General features: G+C 40.9%; 1 protein-coding gene across 3 annotated transcripts in view; it reads left to right on the plus strand.

The window, feature by feature from the left end:
• Positions 1–19,636, plus strand: part of NYAP2 (neuronal tyrosine-phosphorylated phosphoinositide-3-kinase adaptor 2) — a 133,021-nt gene that overhangs the window by 46,676 nt on the left and 66,709 nt on the right. For all 3 annotated transcript variants that reach the window (XM_008931228.3, XM_018080049.2, XM_018080050.2), the window contains one exon: positions 11,185–11,483. In XM_008931228.3, coding sequence (XP_008929476.2) covers positions 11,185–11,483 — 299 coding nt within the window. The remainder of the gene's footprint in view (positions 1–11,184; positions 11,484–19,636) is intronic.

Here is a 19,636-nt window from a genome sequence, read left to right on the forward strand (position 1 = left end):
CCACAGCTCACCACCTCAGTGCACAGAAAGCACTATTTCTTGCAAGCTGAGATACTTCGAACATGCTCCTCAATAAATGACAGCTCTGAAGAGTTGCCTGAGGAATAAAGGGAGTTTACACACTTAGTAGGAACAGCACAGAGCTGATCACCTTTCATGCAGGGAACTGAACTAGTACATTCCCTATTTAATTTAGCATTATGCCATTGAATACAGGTTACAAGTGTTTGCTCTTTGTTTTAATGTTTTAGCTCCCTAAAAAATACTCACACAGACTGTCACAGCTTGGAAAACAAACTGTTGCTTTAGCAAAATTTGCAACTTCATAGGCTGTAGTGATGACCCTTTGGGCAATGTAAGTACGTGTCCATAAAGGAGCATTTAACTACCACTTTCCTTCACTATCAGAACTTGTTGGATGTAGGTTCTGCTCAAAAATTTGGCAAAAAGCTACTCCTGCAGGAAAAAAAAAAAAACATAACGCAGCAGTGCCCCAAATTATCTGAACATCCCCATTTGCAAAAGTAATTCTGAGAGTGATGAAAATCAGCATGTGCTGATTTTTGGCAGCTTTGGCAGGTTATTGGCAGGTTTTATTGTAGCCAGTTGTCTCTGGTGTTAAATTCTTATATACATAAATACCTTTTAGTAGTCTGCTGGAGTTCCTGGGTCTGGCCCATTAGCTCTGTGCGCAGATACAGAGAAGAAAAGAATTTCTGTACTTTGCATTTGAACAATTCATCTTGATTTCTAAATGGAATGCCTGGAGATGCAATGAATATATTGGAAGACCTCAATATGGAATCTATTCGGGGGCACACTGGGTATATGTATGCATGGGGCAAGCTATACTTCTGCTGACTGTCCTCTTTCAGTGGTCTTAACCACCTCTATGCCCATTACACTTGCTTTTCACATGCTCTGACATGCAATATTAAGTCAACTCTGTTTCTGAAAATATAATGTCCTTTTTTATTTATTGCTCTGAGCAAATAAGCAGCTTCTGACAACCCTGGCTAAGAAACTGACATCCATCAAGACAGAGTTGTTTTATATTATTATTTCTAAAATTAGGTGCGAAGCACATAATTATTCTCTTTTGGCAATGATGATCCCTTTGCTATGCATAGAAAAGTGATATAAGCAGAGAGATTTTCAAAAGGACTTTGTACCTTAATGAACAAGCTCTCCAGGCTTTGATGATAAGGACTGCTGATACTGATGTACAGGGTTTCATGTAGATTTTTTAGCAGTTTGGGACTGTCCAAGGAAGAAGGAGGGGAAGAGAGAAACACCAATGTACACGTCTGTGTGGAGTGATTCCCTTTCCTGTTTTCTGGGTTTAGCACATCTGTCAAAAATATTTCACTTACTTTTTTGAGTCTGTTTCACTTTGCAAAGGACAGACACTCACTGCTGTCCACTTAAATCACAAAGTAGTGATTGACAAAAGAGCTGAAACCTTTCCTCCACACATCAGAACGAAGAGAGAGGTTAGTAATGCTAGCTGTAAAGTCAAGGCAATGGACTCAGGCATGGGTCTTCCAGTGAACAAAAAGGATTTTCTGGTGAAGATTTCTATGGGTTAGGGAACCTATGACAGCAAAGTGATGTATCCAGCAGAACATTAATGTAGTTAGGTTGGAGAGAGCTGCAGTAGTTACATTTTCTGTCTCTTGTGCAAAGACCAGTCCAGCACACAGAGTCACTGTAAGTGGGGAACTTGCAATGTTAGTAGGAACTTGCACTGTGCATTCCCTTAAATAAAAATTTAAAAATACAGTTTGTATATTAAAGTTGATTTAGTTCTATTTAAATAGCTAATCACAGAATCGTAGAATATGCCAAGTTGGAAGGGACCCATGAGGATCATCAAGTCCATTCCTGACTCTGCACAGGACCATCCCCAACAGTCACACCATGTGCCTGAGAGTATCATCCAAATGCCTCTTGAACTGTCAGCCTTGGTCCTGTGACAGCTGCCCTGGGGAGCCTGTTCAGTGCCCAACCACCCTCCAGGTGAAGAACCTCTTTCTAATATCCAACCTTAACCTCTCCTGACACAACTTCAGGCCATTCCCTTGGGTCCTGTCACTGGTCACCAGAGATAAGAGCTCAGTGCTCTTATTCTTCTTCCCCTCAGGAGGAAGTTGTAACTGCAATGAGGTCTCCCCTCAGTCTCCTCTTCTCCAGCTGAACAGACCAAGTGCCCTCAGCCGCTCCTCATATGGCCTCCCCTCAAGACCCTTCTCCATCTTCATTGCCCTCCTTTGGACATTCTCTAAAACTGCCACAATATTCAAGGTGAAACCACTCCAGAGTAGAGCCCCAAGGACACGTTTGGCCCTCCTGGCTGCCAGGGCACTGCTGACTCACATTCAACTTGCCATCGACCAGGACCCCCAGGGCCCTTTCCTGGCACTGCTTTCCAGCATCTCCTTCCCCAGTCTGTCCATACATCCAGGGTTGCCCCATCCCAGGTTCAGAATCTGGCACTTTCTCTTGTTGAACCTCATGGTTGGTGATTGCCTAGTCCTCTAATTTGTTGAAGTCTCTAGGCAGGGCCTCCCTGCCTTTGAGGGAGTACAGCTTCTCTGAGTTTGCATATGCTTTTTTAGCAACTAAAAACTGACCTGAATGTCAGTGAAAGCAGTACCTAAAACATTACTAATATATTCAGATATATGCCTGGTCAAAAGAATGTAAATTCTTGAATTTTGTCATGTGCTGTGATTTTTGGAAACAAAATTGCCTTATATGAATATAACAGGTCTAGAGTGGTGAGGTGCCAGAAGATAAGCCATTGCATAAAACTGTCCCTTCAGTGGAACCTACATCCCTGTTATATCCCTACTGTGACTGTGCTACTGAGACCTTCTCCCACTGTGCCAGGAAGTGCCTCTCCCTTTCTTATCTACTCACATGGCATTTATAAAAGAGGTAGGTCATTTATACAAAGAGGTAGGTCAGCTCAGGGAGTGTATTTTGAACTGCAAGTTATGAATGACAATATTATCAGAAGAATTATGTGAATAACTGGAGTTTCAGGTCACTAGTCAAATAAGAAAAATCTATATGTTTTGCTACAGATCACACTGAAGTGAAATTTGTAAAGAGTTTTCCTTCAAAATGAAATGTTGCTCTTCCTGTTCACTGCAAGTCAGGATCGAAGGGTCCTTTCAGAATCCTTTCTCTTTAGAACTGGATACCATAGGAAGCAGTTATTCAAAACAATATTTTCTTTGTATTTGAGCTTGGATTTTAAAAGGAAAGTAGAGGCATGTTTGCTCAAGGGACTCCGAAGGGCATCTGTACAATCTGTGTTTAAAATACACCGAAATTTGGAAAGGGTAGACCCAGTATAACATCTCAGCCTGCACAGAGTGCTTGGTTTACAGGTCACCATTCTTAGAGTCAGCACATTTCATTTAATTCTCCAGGTTTAAACTTTTCGCAGCATCTGATCCATGAAAAGGCTTTTTTTACTTTGTGCAAATTTTATTTCCATTACAACTCCTTGAGTCAAAACTGAAGAAACATTTTATTACGAAAATGCTCAAAAGTGATTTTGCATGTTAATTTGTTCCCATATCTCATTGAAATATTTATTTAGCCACAGTTGCTCAGGCAGAGTGGAGTCTGGGCCATGTGGTTTTTCACTGAATGTGATAAAAACACAGCCTTGTTCTAGCTCCACCCATTTTTGACAGGATGCAAAACCCCACTCCATTAACACGAACATGCATTTGCACTCAGTTTAAACCATTGCATATGGTCGATGTCTAATTCTAGGTGACTCTGAAAATGTGAGCTTTCATTTGCTGGCTTTTAGCTCTGCGTCCCCCAGTGCAAAATTAAAAATAACTGTAGCCATATAAAAGCAGAGCACGTTTCACTCCCGCCTGTTAAGTGTTGTCTGTTCACAACTCACAGACCTTCCCATGTGCATCAGCTGGGTCACAGTCACACGTGGGGTTGGAGCACTGGGCACCCTGTGCCCCAGATACAGCAGAGAGTGTTGGTCTTTGAGGAAAGCAGGCCTTTGTGGTTGTTCAGCCCCATGTACTCACCCTTAGTCCCGGTTTTAAGAGGCATCCTGCTATAGGGAGAAAGAATTCCAGTGGAAATCAGAAGTAGTACCTGCACTTCTGTTCAAACTGTTGGAATACAGTTTTGTTAAGCTCTCTGTGGATCCTTACTCCTCAGTTACTCCTCTCCAAGCTGCTTAACTTATGTTAAATTTGTTGTAAAAATAGCATACAGAGCTTTTATTTATCAATGTTCCCTATAAACTGTTTTGGGTTTGTTTTGGGTTTTTTTTGTTTTTTTTTTTTGTTGTTGTTTTTTTTGTTTGTTTGTTTTTGGGTTTTTTTGTTGTTTTTTGTTGTTTTTTTTTGTTTGTTTGTTTGTTTTTTTGTTTGTTTGTTTTTTTTCCCAGAACTATTGCTATTGGTAGCATTTTCAACCTTTTGCATTATAAAAACAGTTCACTTCAGAGCACAGCAGATCATCAGTTGAAATCAGGTTTTCTGACATTATATAGAAAACCTGCTGTGGACAATCTTAGTTAGTTTTGCTTATACTGTCCATTGTGCACTGCATAGGGATTACAACTGCCTTTTGGTTGCTCACCAGGGACTCAGTTAATCTTTCGGTACAGCTACAAGTCGTGGTTCTGTTTCATCTGGGCAATCTTCTGTGAGCAAGATTCAGTCCTGTTGGGGGTGGTAGAGCCAGAGTCTCAACAGTACCCCAGAGTGTTCAAAGAAACAATCCAGTCTCAGAATACGTGGACACACATCTGCAAGTGCTGTTGCTTACAACAGACTCACGAGTGACAGGTGATTTCCACAAAACTTCCAGGGTATTTCAGGGCAGTAATGCAGGCACTCAGAGAGGAGGTGTCAGCTCATTGCATATTTGCGGGATCAAACCCTGGGCCTGTGGGTTTGACAGGTGTGATAAAAGAATAAATTTTATTTTATAGCAGTAATGTATTCTGTATCCTGAGAGGCCTGACTTCTTAAGAAGCACCTGATCTCCTACCTCAAATGCAGAGGCATATGGCAGAGGTAAGATGTTTGATGTGCATAGACATGTCTGTTGCTCACTTTGAATAGTCCTCCAGGTGCACAAAATGGCTCTAAATTTGACCTTTGTCATGACTCATTTACATTTTATCTTGTATCTAAAAGGATGATAGTATTATCCTTTGGATCTTGATGTAAGATCATGGTGAGTCATTTGAAGTATTTCAGAAAAGTAATACAGAGAAAAAAAAAAGTATGTGTATTCTTTGGGAATAAGGAGGGGGACCTCTGAAGTGGGATTTAAAAAAATAGAAATGTATGTAATTTTTATGTTTAATTTTTGTAATAAAAACCATGTAGGTTTGTGTAAAAGCATACCTACAGCACAGTTCCTGAATCCATGATTGTGAACCTGCCCTTATTTCTTCAGTATTACATTTCATGGTCTGCTGAAATCATGTTTAGGGGATAAAAATAGTATATCTTCTGTTTTTTGGCATCCAACCTCTAATTTACAAATATAATTTATGCTAATCTTGAAAGTGCTTCTCAGATACAAAGTAAAATGTGTCATCCCTAGTATATGTGTGTATAATTTATTCTGATGGGGAATAGACATTTCAAAGCCATTTCAGGCCTTCATATTCAGAATATTTGATATGAGCAGAGGAGCAGGGCGTTCATTGCTCTTAGAGTAAGGAAATGGTTAAAATAATAATAGCTACTCTCTTAACCCAGAAAATATAGATGCATCATGGGATAAATTGCTGTTTACACAGCCAAGCCAGCTTATACAAAATGCTTGAGTTATGTATTTGTATTTCTTTTGTGGTTTTGCTGTTGTATAGTAATTTCTATGGAAAATTCTTCCTATATTATCACAGTTAATTTTTTTGTGACTATTCTTCAGTCTCTGACTCAGATGGTTTCTGTGATGGATTAGAAGCATGTCATGGGGGGTTAGCTCCGTGTGGGCTTGCAGCTCCCCAGAGGGAAGAAGCCTGGCCATCCATGTGCATCATTTGCCCTGTAATTCATAGTTCTCCCCATTTCCACACAGGAGCCTGCAGAGACTCCCAGCTCAGTTTCTGCCAGCTAACAAACCAGTATCTGTGACTGAGTCTTCTTCAAGCACAAGAGGAGCTGCTATTGAAATAATTTCTCTTGGTTCTCTGGAATTTTAACATTTAGAAGGATGGTGACCTTTTGTGATCCCTGATTGGTGTGTATCGCAGCAAAGAATGGCAAAATACCTTCAAAGATGCCATGTCCCCAGCAGAGGACATTCCCCCTCCTCCTGCTTAAGAGGTCAAGTCTCATAGTCAGGTGTAGCTCCTGTTTTGAACTTATAGCTAAAAAGTCAGAAAATCTCACGTAAAGAAGCACAGGAAGAAAAATAGAAACTGTACAAAGATGAGGGGAACTACCAAACTGGTGCCTGAGGCATGAAACTAATCCATTGTAAGTCTGAACTGATAAGAGAATTTTTGCATGAATTCCAAAAACAAGAGTAGATAGATGGCTGGGAGGAAAATGTACCTCTAGGGTATTCTGACTTTATGGAACTTAGGTAGTCCCAAGATTTCTACTCCTTACAACTGCACTGAGGGATTTAATATTCCACATTTTTTATAGTTAAACCAGCAACACCAAGTAAAACAAAAGTTTTCGTACAACTATTAATTTCTTTTCCAGGAATTAATTCAGTTTCTGCTTGGACCAATTAATGAAACTGCACAGCAAATTAAATTTGTTTTTCAATGCTGAGTAGGAACAATGCAAACTAAAAAGACCACACTGACTGAGGCAGTCAGTCTCTGGATACTTTTTCTTTGCTACGTATTTTTCAACAATGTGATGAAAACTTATTTATGTTAGTTTTCTAACTTAAAAATATATTCATAGTCAATAGGAACACTATGACTCATGACAAAGCAAGGTGGACATGACCTTGCCCACACTGCATCCATTTAGAGTACTTACTGTGTTCATTTTTAATGTTTAGTCTTCCTCTATAACTGGCCCTTTTGTGATGTCTAATAAAATGAATAATATAAAATATTTCTCCTTTGTAGTTCTTCAAAGATGTAAACAATTCCATTACTCTCTGCTGTAGTTAGGTCAATGCTCCAATATCCACATGGTAGAACAGAGCAGGCAGAGCACCAGAAGCTGAGCTGTGATGTGTCCAGGACTGCCATGATTACAACCTATGTGCCAGCAGGCTGATACCACAGGTAGGAGCAGCAAGGTCAGTGTGATTTAATGCCAGCCCAGTTCTGACCTCAGCTGACAGACAAAACCTGTATTGGAGATGTAACAGGACTCATTGGATCCATCAGTTGGATCTCTTGTTCATCTTTTAGAAATGAAAGCTGAAATCCACTGTTACCCTTTTAAGGCAGATCCAATAATATTGGTATTTTTTGTAATGATTTAATTCCAGTATTTTGTGGAAGAGAGAGAAGGATAGGAAGCTTGCTTACCTTGCAGTGCACCCAGGAAGAGAGCATGTAATCTGGCAGCACTCAATGGTCTACACTGGCCTTGTTTGGAAGGCTTTGAAAAAGTCCTGTAATGTGGTTTTGAAAGGAGAGATGCTTCAGAATAGTCTTCTTAAGGGTGTCTGAAACCAACCTCATTGCACCCTTTTCTCTACTCACTGCAGCACCAGTCACTAAACCTTGGCAAACACCAAAGTGCTTTTTCAGCACAAAGTCAGCTTTGATGTGTGTAACGTGAGTGATCATATGATTAATTTTGTTGTTATATAATTCATGTCTCTCTTTGGAGACAAATATCTTGCATTTTTAACAGTTATTTGAATGCTGTGCATAATTCTTTGTCAGGGAAGCAGTTGATCCTGGCCAAGTTTGAATTGGAACTTCCCAGAGGTATAATCCAAATCTGTATTTCCATATATATTAATAAACTATGTAATACTTGCAGCAACTCACCTAATACCATTTTGAAATGAGATAGAACTCATTATCAGCACAATGAGGAGCACAGACTCTTCCTTGTCAGAAATAATGGAGTGAGATTACACAATTACTTTCTCTCACTGTCTCTTTAGTCATTTATGTAACAAGGTGTGTGTAAAGGTTTCTTGGCTTGTGCTGTAGGGGGACATACACTGGTCCCAGCCAATTCTTATGGTTGCAAGCAGGAGGAGTATATAAATAAATCCTTTAATTCTGTCTGGTTTCATGATGTAGCATCAGCAACATTTTGCATTGCACAAGTCTAAATGGAGCTTCAGCTTGTTGCTACCTGAGGGTAGGGGATGCCATGTTTGAAATCTGTCATCCTGATTTTGGACTTTGGCTCTGGATAAGAGTCTGAAGTGATTCCTTTCTCTTTGTACCACAGAGAATTTTGGTCTGTATTGGAGGGGACAGTCCTAAGCTGTGCCAAGGGAGGTTTAGTTTAGACATTAGGAAGAAGTTCTACACAGAAAGAGTGATTAGACACGGGAATGGGCTCCCCAGGGAAGTGGTGGAGGCACCATCCCTGGAGGTGTTTAAGGAAAGACTGGATGTGGCTCTCAGAGCCATGGTCTGGTTGGCAAGGCAGTATTGGGTCATAGGTTGGGCTCGATGATCTCAGAGGTCTTTTCTAACCTAGTTGATTCTGTGATACTGGGATGTGAGCTTGGCACTCCACCTTGTGTGAGGCTGGCATGTACTAGTCAGGCTCTGCTCAGAAACCTGCTGCCAACACTCAGGGATTGCTACCAGAGTAAGTAATAAACCTAAGCCTTTTGTGATCCTGGTCAATGACCAGGGTCCTGATTCAAGAATTAGAGACTAGTCTTCTTCTGCTTGGGGTTTACAGTGCTTAACCATCAGCTGCAGGTTGGCTCCTACACTCAAAGAAGAATGAACTCTGTTTTGAATGTGGCTGAGAAGGGGGAAATGGTGTCCTGCTGCTTTTTCTAGTAGCTGAGCAGAGGATGTAAAAAAGCAAGACCAGATCTACTTCAACTGTGAAACAGAACAGAAAGTTCTGTCCCTGTCTGTAACTGCAACCTCCCTCTGACCTGGCTATAGGACTGTTTATTGTGGAGGAAGTGTAGGAAGCAGGTAGGAGGTTTGCATCTGTGATACTGAAAGGAACTCAGTAAAGAAGAAAAAAAATTGAGGGAAGGGAAAGAAAGGACGTGATTTAATTGTTTAATAAGACAGTGCATTTAGACACCAGACATATTTTGAAAGTTTTTATTTCTGGAATATAAGATGAAGCAGTTTGGCAAAAAAAACTCGTGCTTAATATAAATGCAGTTCTGTGTATTCTTAGGAAAATAAGAATACAGGTCACCTTCGTGGAATTTGTGCAAGTCATTCTGGAACAGAATCTGTCTTACACTGTGTGGTTTAAACACCTTCAAACTGCAGTGAAGTAAATGCACTAATTAAATAGTGTAACCCGTTAAGAATTCTAATACTGGAAACTTGGCAGAATGAAATTATATTTGCTAAAAGTGATTTATCCAATGGACTTAAGGCAGGAAACAGACTCCCCACCTGCATCCTTCAGCATTTTTGGATAGTAATCTTCTTCAAATAATTTGACAGACCCTTTTTGTAGTCCAGTGTCAGAGGATTATATTATTTTCAGAACAATTTATGAAAGATTAGTAGAGGCATAGTTAATCATTTCAACTAGCTACAGTTTTTTTATAAATATTCAAATTAATGAGTTCTACCTTTTGATCTTTCTGCCTGCAAATCCCTCTGGAATTGATGCCAATTAGGATTTGGTAATAACTTGGTTATGAACAGGGACCAGTGTGTGCATGTGTGGCATGCCTGTGTGCACATGTTTACACGTGTGGGTAGGTGTCAGTGCCCCTGGAGAATGGTACATGATCAATTAGACCTGTTCAGGGGGACATCTCCACTCAGAGAGGAAATGGAATAAAAATGCAAGGACAACAGTAAGCAAAGGTTCTGCTTTATCATGCACAAAGTTGTGCACTGCTTGTTGCCAGTCTGATGCTTTTAGGACAATTACATACAGCTTGTACTCTTCACACTAATAAGAAATGTTCTTGTTTTTAAAAAAGGAAATGCATTCCAGCACCAAATAAATGGCACCAGTCCAAGGCAACATGGAATAAGAAACTTTCAGAGAAGCACACTGACCCTGCTTAGAGCTTCACTCTGTGTGAAGGGGAAACAGGAGCTAAGTGGGGTTTCCTGGGACTTACCAGTTCTTGTACTAACACTTTTATGTGCCCACAGTGGAATCATTTCAAACCTTGTTGCAAACAGGGCCATGCTGACCTGTGTGTGTTGCTGAGTTTCTTTGCATAGTCACTGAATTGCCTTAATTGAAATGTGTAGTAGGTTTACAGTATAAGCACCAGTAAGAGCTGTTTTTCAGAACTGATAAACCTGCATGAGTAGGGCAGGAACAATACCAGGTTCTCAGTTCTGCCACCCACAGTAAATTTGGTATGATGACACTTGTTTCAACTGAAATTTCCTTCTTCTATACCTACATTTCTGAATGGTTGGAGGTTATTTTTTTGCTGGTGTCCCACAGCCTATGGCCTTTTCGTCTCCTACATTTGTAACTTAATACTCTGAAATCACTTGTGTTGCAGCTTTATACGGATTTCATGAGATGTTAATGTTCAGTTTCCTGTAACCAAGTAATTTTTACCATTCTCTAATATCAAGAGAAATGATTGATTGGACCCCAAAAGCCTTGTTTTCCAAGCTGCATGAGTATCTGTACTCAAAGATGAGTGTCAGGGAGCGTGAATCAAAACACAGTGTTGTATTTCTAAAACATTATTCTTTGCCCAACTCACAGTCTCCTGTCCTCCTGAAAATTCAGTTCTGATTTCAGATGTTTGAAATTTATTCTATAGACAATTTCTAGTCACAATGGTATGAAATCTGACAAACTTTTCTCAGTTTCTTCTTGTAAAGTTTTGAGTGCATAGCAGTGTATCTGTATCTCAGTTGTTGGCCTATATTGAAAAATAGACCTCTCATAGTCATCTTGTTTTAAGAAAAGGGCATTGCTCATTCTCAGATTTAAAAGTAGGATCTGCTCATCAGAGGCAGAAGTGAGACCCTGGTTCCAGGTACAGTTCAGGCAAAGGTGGATAATTTACTTATATTTGTGCTTTCTCTTACAGCATAGGTGGAGAAGTAGCAAGAGGAAATGAAGGCAGCTACGTGGGGAAACATTTCCGCATGGGATTTATGACAATGCCGGCTCCTCAGGACAGACTGCCTCATCCTTGCTCCAGTGGCTTTACCGTGAGATCCCAGTCTCTTCATTCTGTTGGAGGAACTGATGATGAAAGTAGCAGCTCTCGTAAGCAGCCACCTCCAAAACCGAAGCGAGACCCCAACACCAAACTCAGCACCTCATCTGAAACAGTCAACACAGGAACAACAAGTAAAAGTGGGAAACTACCTGACCGGACTGAAGGTAAACAGTGTAATTCTTTGGAAAAAAAGGGGTTTGGTGAACCACTGTTAAGATCATCCAGCTGATAATTTTGCATTTAAGAATTGTGTGTCAGTGCCAGCACAGGTATCCTAGATCACTGTTGTCTAAATTTTGGACCAGTGGATAGTTTTGCCTTTGACATGTCATAGAACTGTACCACTTACATGGTCTGATTGTATACTGGGAAATGAGTTGAGTTTATTCAAAATGAAGAGAAAGAGAGATTGCCATCAGTTGGCATGTAGGATAATGTTATCTGCCCACCAGCCAAGGTACACTGACCATATCACTAGCACTGTGCAAACCACAGCTCTGGAAAGGGTCCTCCTTAACAAAGGAGTGAAGAACAGAAATTACTGAAAAGGATACTGCATGGCCCTGAAACTCCACAGCAAGGAAATATCATCCAACAGTAAAAATTGTACCTGGGATGATATAATGTATTGCCCAAAGCTTCTGTTTGTGTCTGAGTCTACATTTTCCTCTTCCCATTCCTCCCAGTTACTTTTCAACCAGTGCAGCATTCAGAAGAAAATTAACAAATGGACGGAATAAGGATATTGCTTCCTTACTCTGAATTACTGAAGATGAGCTAACGCTATAGACATCCTCTCCTTCCTTTCTTCCATGCTGGAAATGTATTCTGTGCAGCAGTAGGACCAGCTGTGCTCCCTCCTAGGAGCTATCAGGATACTCTTTCTCACAGTGTGAATGGTTTTGGTCAGTGCTGGTCTTTCCCACTGCTGTGTTAAATATCAGTTTTGACATCCCACGCAGTACATTGTGCTCTTAGCACATATTCCTTTTGCTTGGTGGTGTGGCCAGAAATACTTCTTAGCTATATCTGTGTTATGACCCCTTTTAAGCAAATCTGATTTTAAAAAGTTCTCAGTTATAACAAAGTTGCAAATGAATGTGTAATTCAACTGGTGACACGTAAGTCTATGACTGTGAAATTGAACACAAATGCTGAAAAGAACTGTGGCTTTATTTATGCTGTTGGTAGTTGTTTTGCATGTGACATTTACCATTACTTCCATAGCTTGTCCTCTACAGTGACTACTACATCAGCTCCACTGCAGACTAACACAGCAAATGCAAGCATTAAGTAGCTGTCCTTAATAAAAACAGTTTAGCAGAATTTCACTGGACCAAAACACTCACAGAAAAGATTCAGATTTGAACCGCACACAGATTTAAATTTTCATATCAGGAAGTCTTTCAATTCTTTAACTTAATACACAAGGAGAATGGATGGCACAAACTTCACGATATTTGAGTCCAAGGAAAGAATATGTAGTTATGTCCCTTCTGACAGATTTCAAATTTTGGAATTGGTTGACATTTCTGTTTCTAAAACCACTTTGCATCCTCCACACCGAGCTTGATCTATCCCATCACTTGGTGGTTATGAGTGACATGCGTGGTACTGTAGCCATGTTCACTTTGGTTAATCTGTATGGCAGTGGTACTACTGTACCAGAGAGCTAAGTATTGCAGAGTGCCTTGAATTTGTTATTGTAATCACGAGCTGAATATTCATAGCAAGATCTCTGGAAAGAACTGATGAATGAGTAATACTGCATCATTAGCATAGAAGATAATACCTAAATGTTACCTTTCAGTGTGACTAAATGCCTTCATGGAACATTGGAATCTCTATGGTGCTTAATATATGATTTGTATTGTATTCATTCTGCTGCTTTGTATGTGGAGCAACAAAGGGTACTTTTAGGCAAAAATGATGATGTTCCTGGAGATTTTGAATTGGCACACTGTTGTTTTCATGTGTTCAAAATGTCTGCCCTGTTTCTGTGTCTTTGGTTACAGGGGTTTCACCAAAGAGTTTAATATACAGTAAGATCAGATTGTAGGGTTGTTTTTTAAGTAAGCAGTCAAATTTTTAAGACTGAGATATACTCACGGATGGTACAACATGATGTTTGGATGAACAGGCTGGATTTCTGAGATGTTTTGCTGTCACTAGGAGAGGCTTTGTTATCACCTGTGCACTCCAATGTAACACGTTGTTTTGATGAAAGAATTTTCGCATTCATCTGGCTAGCATAGGAATGTTTGTATAAAGACTATGGTCATACACTGATGAGAACATCTAAAGATGAGCAGAACTAGATGAAAGTCAAAGTTCGTATCTGCGATATCGATTGATAAAATTCTAAACAAGCTTTGACACCAAATTCGAAATTGTTAGTGTTGCTCTAAAATTAATTCCTAGCAAATTTAGTATCTGGAATTGTGGCTAGCTTAGAGAATCGCATGAAACTTGGATTCTGCTAGTCTTTTTTTATGAGCAAAGGTTATGTTTTTCTCTATGTAGCAGTATCTTTCCAATTTCAGGTGAGACAGTCCATAGGATACAATATTCATGTTCTCCTTGGGAGGTCTTTGAAAGCTCAAGTCCAAGAACGCACAGGTTTAACTTTCAGTCAGTGCTGTCCATCTTGTACCCAAATATTTACATATGCATGTCTCACACATTTGCATGTATTTGTGGTATTTGCAGGCTGAATGACTACAGCTTTTCCAGGAACTGTGGAAAATAATGATGAAACCCCTGTTGTTTCTCCATCAACTACTGTGGAATCTCTACAAAGGAGTTGTCACAAAATTGTTCCCAGCTCCATTTTTTTATGACAATGCAGAGTAATTCAGACTATAATGTCTATTGTCTGACCCTGTGGCTACTTTGAAAAGTAGTTTGCTGCATTTTCTAGACAACCAGGGACAGTCTTACCACTCATTTTTATTAAACATGTTTACTTTTTGCTTTTTGATAATGTTTATAGAAAAAAAAACCCAAACAGCTACTGATAGTAAATTTGATTCTTTTTCTCATCATGGTAAAGTCAAAATATTGAATTCATCCCATCATAATAACTGCCATAATATTAGATTGGTTTGATTATAAGTCTGCCTTTACTGCAGAAGGGGCAGAAAAAATTTGGTCGTGAGCTTGAAAGACCTCTTTTCTTCCTGAAGCACAAATAGCGTCAGTGACGCCCACACCAGTCCTGCACACTTTTCCTGTAAATGCTTTTGCTTCCATATTTGTGGGAGTGTGAGAATCTTTTAGGCTGCAGTGACACATATTAACCCTGTCTCATCGTGCAGCAGCGGGATAACACCTTGGTTTCTATGTTTCATCCCAGCCTACCTTGGCTCTGCCTGAAAGAGCACTCTCCAGCCCCAAGGCCTCATTCTCCTTAACTTGACTTTGCTGCTGTGTTTCCACGCTTTGTGTCCCTTCCTGTGCTTCAATATTCCATTTTTTTACTCCTCTGGCTCCCTCTCGTATGCACCCACTGAACGCCTTCCACCCAATGCGTTTCTCCTCCGTGACAGATTTCTAGAAAGTTGTTTTTAAAAATGTAGGTTGTCTTTTCTTCAGAGTTTTCGAACTCTGGTAGGAACAGCAAACAAATGGAGCTGTGCCCCATGCATCACACATTGGAAGTGAGAAGTGAACTGAAAAGGGTAATTTAAAATTACATTTCAGCATGGAAGGCATATCTAATCTTGTTCCTGAAAGGCTCTTTATTGAGAAAAAGCAGGAGCATAATTAATTGATGTGTTTTCAGTGCCCAATCTTACAGAAAAAGGAAGTAATAAAACAGTATAATTGGCCAATGTAACCAGCCTCAAGCAGTGTTTTTGATATGATCACTGCATGTCCACAGGAAAGGCTTACAGATCTGCTGCAGTACAAACATAAATTAGAAAGTATAACTGAATTGCATTTTGAAAGTTAATGTTTTGTTAAAATTCTACTTAGTAATATGGAGGACTACTTTATATAAGTAAATGCACGTAGAATATATGTAATATAATTTAATTTATGTATACGTGATTTACACAAGTATAATGAAAATGCAAGTTGTATGTGCTTACACTGTACATACAAATGTGCACACAAATGCAAATTAAAACTCAGAGTAGCATTTTTAAAATTATGTTCATGGTTGTAATTTTGGTCCTGACAGAGCCAAAGGGAAATATACTTGTGATATGGGAAATACTTGCAGGGGACCCACCTCTTGAATCCATTCAGTTTGTTCAGTATTTTCCTTCCAAGTGTCATGTGGAAGAAGATATCCCTCTTGCTGCTGCCTTCTAAGCCCATACAGTGGGCTCAGCAATTCCTAAAGGTGGGCAACTTGTAAGGAAAACTTTCCTCTGGAGAAAAGTAATTAAGGTAGCTGTAACTGGGGTTGCAGTCCAGCTGGTCTCTCCCATAAATCTAGTTTTCTGTCAGCTAGACTGGTGGCTCTTAATTGTAAACTTGAACTTTTGCTACTCTCATTGAACAGTGCTTGGAGTAAAGGGATTTAACATTTTTGCTCGTTTTGCATAATGCTGGTTTCCTTTTATTTCTTACCTTGGTGAATAATGCATTTAACCTGAACTTTGAAATAGTGTCCTCTGCAGTAACCACGTCATGTCTTTCCTTATAACCAGATCTTATTCCCAGATCTTTTTATCCGTACCTTCTAAAGTGAGAAATACCATTAATGAGCCCTATTCAGACCTAACAAGTCTAAAGGGACTGAAGAGTTCTGGTGGGTTAACCTGCGTGTGGGCAGTTTAAGATGCTACTGCTCTGGGCTATCTGCTTGGTCTCCTGCCTGTATGACAACCCAGGGCTCACATAGCAGAATGCAGTATTTTAGGGACATGTCTTTGAGACACAGGTGCTGCTGCAGGGCAGGAGCTGTACCAGAAGTGGGGCAGGCATGTCTGGTGAGCAGCATCCTGCAGTGAAGTCTGTCAGAGCCCTGAGCAGTGAGTGTGAGACTTGTGCGATGGCTCTTGCGCTGTGCTGCCTCTCAGCGAGGGCCAGGTGCCACTGGGGTCTGCAGTGCTGCTGCGATGCTGGGGTGTGGGCCTGGGAACAGTGGAAGGGCAGGCTGCATGGCTGTGGCAGGACAGGGTGTGCTGCCTCCCGAACCATCCTTGGAGTGTGATGCCTTGGAGCCATCCTCCCCTTGGGTGCTCAGCTGGAGCTGCATTGTGCCCGAGAGGCCAGAGTGCTTGCATGTTGTGCACCATATGCTTTTTAGCTCATTTTCTTCTTTCCTACAGCCTGCACTGTGTTTTGAGCACAGTGTTTGGCCCCATGGGAAGCTGCAGCTAGTGTTCATGTTAGCTATATAGGTATAATGCAAGCCGGTATTGAGCCACCTGTAAAGCAATGTCTGCCTTCCTTCACATACCTTAATCTGATTCTTGATCTCAGTGCTGCCTTGTCAATTATTTTTTGTACACTGCAGTGTATCTCTTGCAGCCTGTGAGGCTTGAGAGAGCTTAACTTGAAACTGCATGTTGGGAGAAGGCATCTGGCAATGATGGAGGGAAAAGCCAAAGACAGTGGCAGAAATCACAGGCCCTGTTGTCAACAGAATGAGGCTCTGTTATCATACATGACTCTGGAAAGGAGTTAGAGCAGCAGTGTTAGAGCCATGCAGTCTCTAGTAGAACCCTTTGCTCAGCCCTGCCTCTCAACCTCTATGCTGCTGCAGGGATTGGGAGGGTGGGGGGCACTGCTGGCCTGGCTGTGCCTTGGGACTCTGCCCAGCAGTGCTTCTGCTCTGTGTTTGGCCACTTTGGTTGCTGAAGCAGCTTGTTCCCCCTGACCTGCATTCCAGCAGGTAAGACATGGCAAAGATTTTGGTATGTTTTCTATCATTTAATAGCTTAGAGATTTTCAAAGGCTTTGCTTTTGGGGATGATGGTGGTGCTAGCTTTTCAGTGCTTTGGGATTTGGTTTTCTCTGCTTTTGCCGAGATTTCAGTTTGACCCTCCCTGCAGCGAACTGGTTTTCAGACTGCAGCTCCCAGAGCTGGGTTACCTTCCTGCAGGTACCACCTCCTTCAGCCATTCATCTTTTCAGGTCTGTTTTCTGGTCCCTCAGATGAGGGAGGGCAAGGGGAAAGGAAGGAATGAGAGCAGCAGTTCCTATAGTGTTTATAATAGCTTTCTGTGCAGAGCAATGAACACAATGTGATTTTGGAGGGATTTACAAACAAGTTTTGAAGCCACAGAGGGAATATGTTCTTACCCTCAAGGCACATATGCATACTCATTAACGTTAATGGAAGCTGCAAGCACTGAACAGTAAATAGACCATGCAGTGGTAAAAGACACGGAGCTCCAGTTACCCACTCGGGAATCACATAGTGCCCAGGACTTGGCAGTTGGTACTTCAGCTGTGTTCTGCTAGTCTATCCTGTGTACTTACTGTATTTTTTTTGTTCCTCTTAATTTAACAAAGTTGCTTTATGTGTTCCTCTTCTGTCTTTTCTGGATAGGATGTTGCTCATTTGCTGAGAGACACTGCACCTTTGTGAAAAAGCACAAAATTCAATGTGCAGCCCCCCTGTGGTACAGCTATTGCTCTGCTCTCAAGGGTGATGGAAGCTGTGATGTTCTTGATAACAGAAAAGCCTTAATAATGCAAGTTCAGGGAGCGTTGGGCTGATTTACCAGATTGACTGCAAATGCAGCCTGTCCAGGAGGAGCTGCCTGCCCTAAGCCAAAGCCAGCAAGCCCTGCTAAATACTTGTGACTCCTGCTGTGAGCATGTGGGCTTTTCTGCACACTTTACCGCAGTGTATCAGGGCTCAGGAAAGTTTATAAGCCTGGTCACAACCTCAGGCCCAAACTGCACATCATCTGCCCTGGAATTAGCAAAACCATCTCAGACCTAAAAGCAGTCTCGGGTGTAATGCAGACATGCAGTATAGGAGATTTTCTCAGGCTGCTGCTAGCCTGAAGTCTGCTGACTATATAGGGTCACTGTAGTCCCTGAACACACCAACAAGGCAAGGAAATATCAGCCACTTATTCATGTAGTCAGCTGGGATCTAGGAGAGAGTATTACCACAGGTTTCACATCATATGAAAGTCACTATGCTGCTTTTAGAGCCAACCTGGCCAAGAAAGGACTTTAGATGTGCTCTTTGAGGTGTCCGAATCAATAATCTTTGCCAGAAAGACCACAATGAAGAGAGAGTCTCTGAAGGAAGCTATCACGTGGGTGGTCTTGTTCACTACGTGGTTAATTTGCAGCCTCAACAGACAACCCCTATGTAACTGTAAGGTTATAGTGTCAATAAATCCATTCATTATCAACAGGTCACTGTAAGTCATCTTATTTGTGACTCTATTTCATTTTTTATTTTGTTTATACCTCAGGGAACCATAATCCTGGACCTTCTCAGCATTTCCACCTGTGAGTTGAAATACTATGAAACACTAGATTCTTGCTTTATTTTGCTTCACTGAATGGCTCTGCAGTCAAGGCCAGGAGAGGAGGGGAGGAGAAATCCAGGTTAATTCTCTTGCCTTGTTTTGACAGCCCATCACAATTTGTTAAGTAAAATGAAATGCCTGTGAAACTACAAAAATAACAATTTGAGAATACTCCTACTATGCTTCTGTTTTGCATACTGTCTTTGGCATTGTCTGTTAAAGGCATTGTGGACAAATGAGTAAGGGCTTGAGGGATCAGACTGAAATCCTAGAGCCTCTGTTTACTCTCAGAGCTGGTCTATGATAATAGAGATGCATGCAAAACTCATTTGGAATTAAAGGAAAAAACACAAAACAGCAGCACTCTTTGTTCTACAGCAAATGCCTTGGATTTCCACCTCTTTGTCTTACCTCATTTTTAACTGGTGCCCTAATTTTGTTCTCACTTAAACAATCAAATGAGACAAATCCTTATGGAGTGAAGCATGATTGAGCTCTCAAAGTATTTTGTACCAAGAGGTTTGTACAGGTTACACTCACATTGGCTTTACTGGGAATGCACAGTGCTTACAGAATCACATCCCAAGAGATTCAATTCTAGCTCCAGGTGAGACCCTGTCATGGCTAGCCTCTGTTTCAATGGTAATTTCTTTCTAATGACTGTTTGAATAGTAGTCTTGGTTGGTGCACTGGTTTGCTGCTTTCATCTCTTCCACTTGGCTTAATGTTGGGTGACATCAGGCAACATATGCCTGACATGCTACAACTGTGTTTGGCACTTCATGCTTTTCCGTCTGTACGTGTGCAAACGGTGCTGTGTTGGGATAACGTGCACAGCAGTGACAGCTCAGCAGAGCACAGCT

The sequence above is a fragment of the Manacus vitellinus genome, unplaced genomic scaffold (genome assembly GCF_001715985.3).
Source record: "Manacus vitellinus isolate BGI_N305 unplaced genomic scaffold, ASM171598v3 scaffold_49_pilon, whole genome shotgun sequence".
Taxonomy (NCBI): Eukaryota; Metazoa; Chordata; class Aves; order Passeriformes; family Pipridae; genus Manacus; species Manacus vitellinus.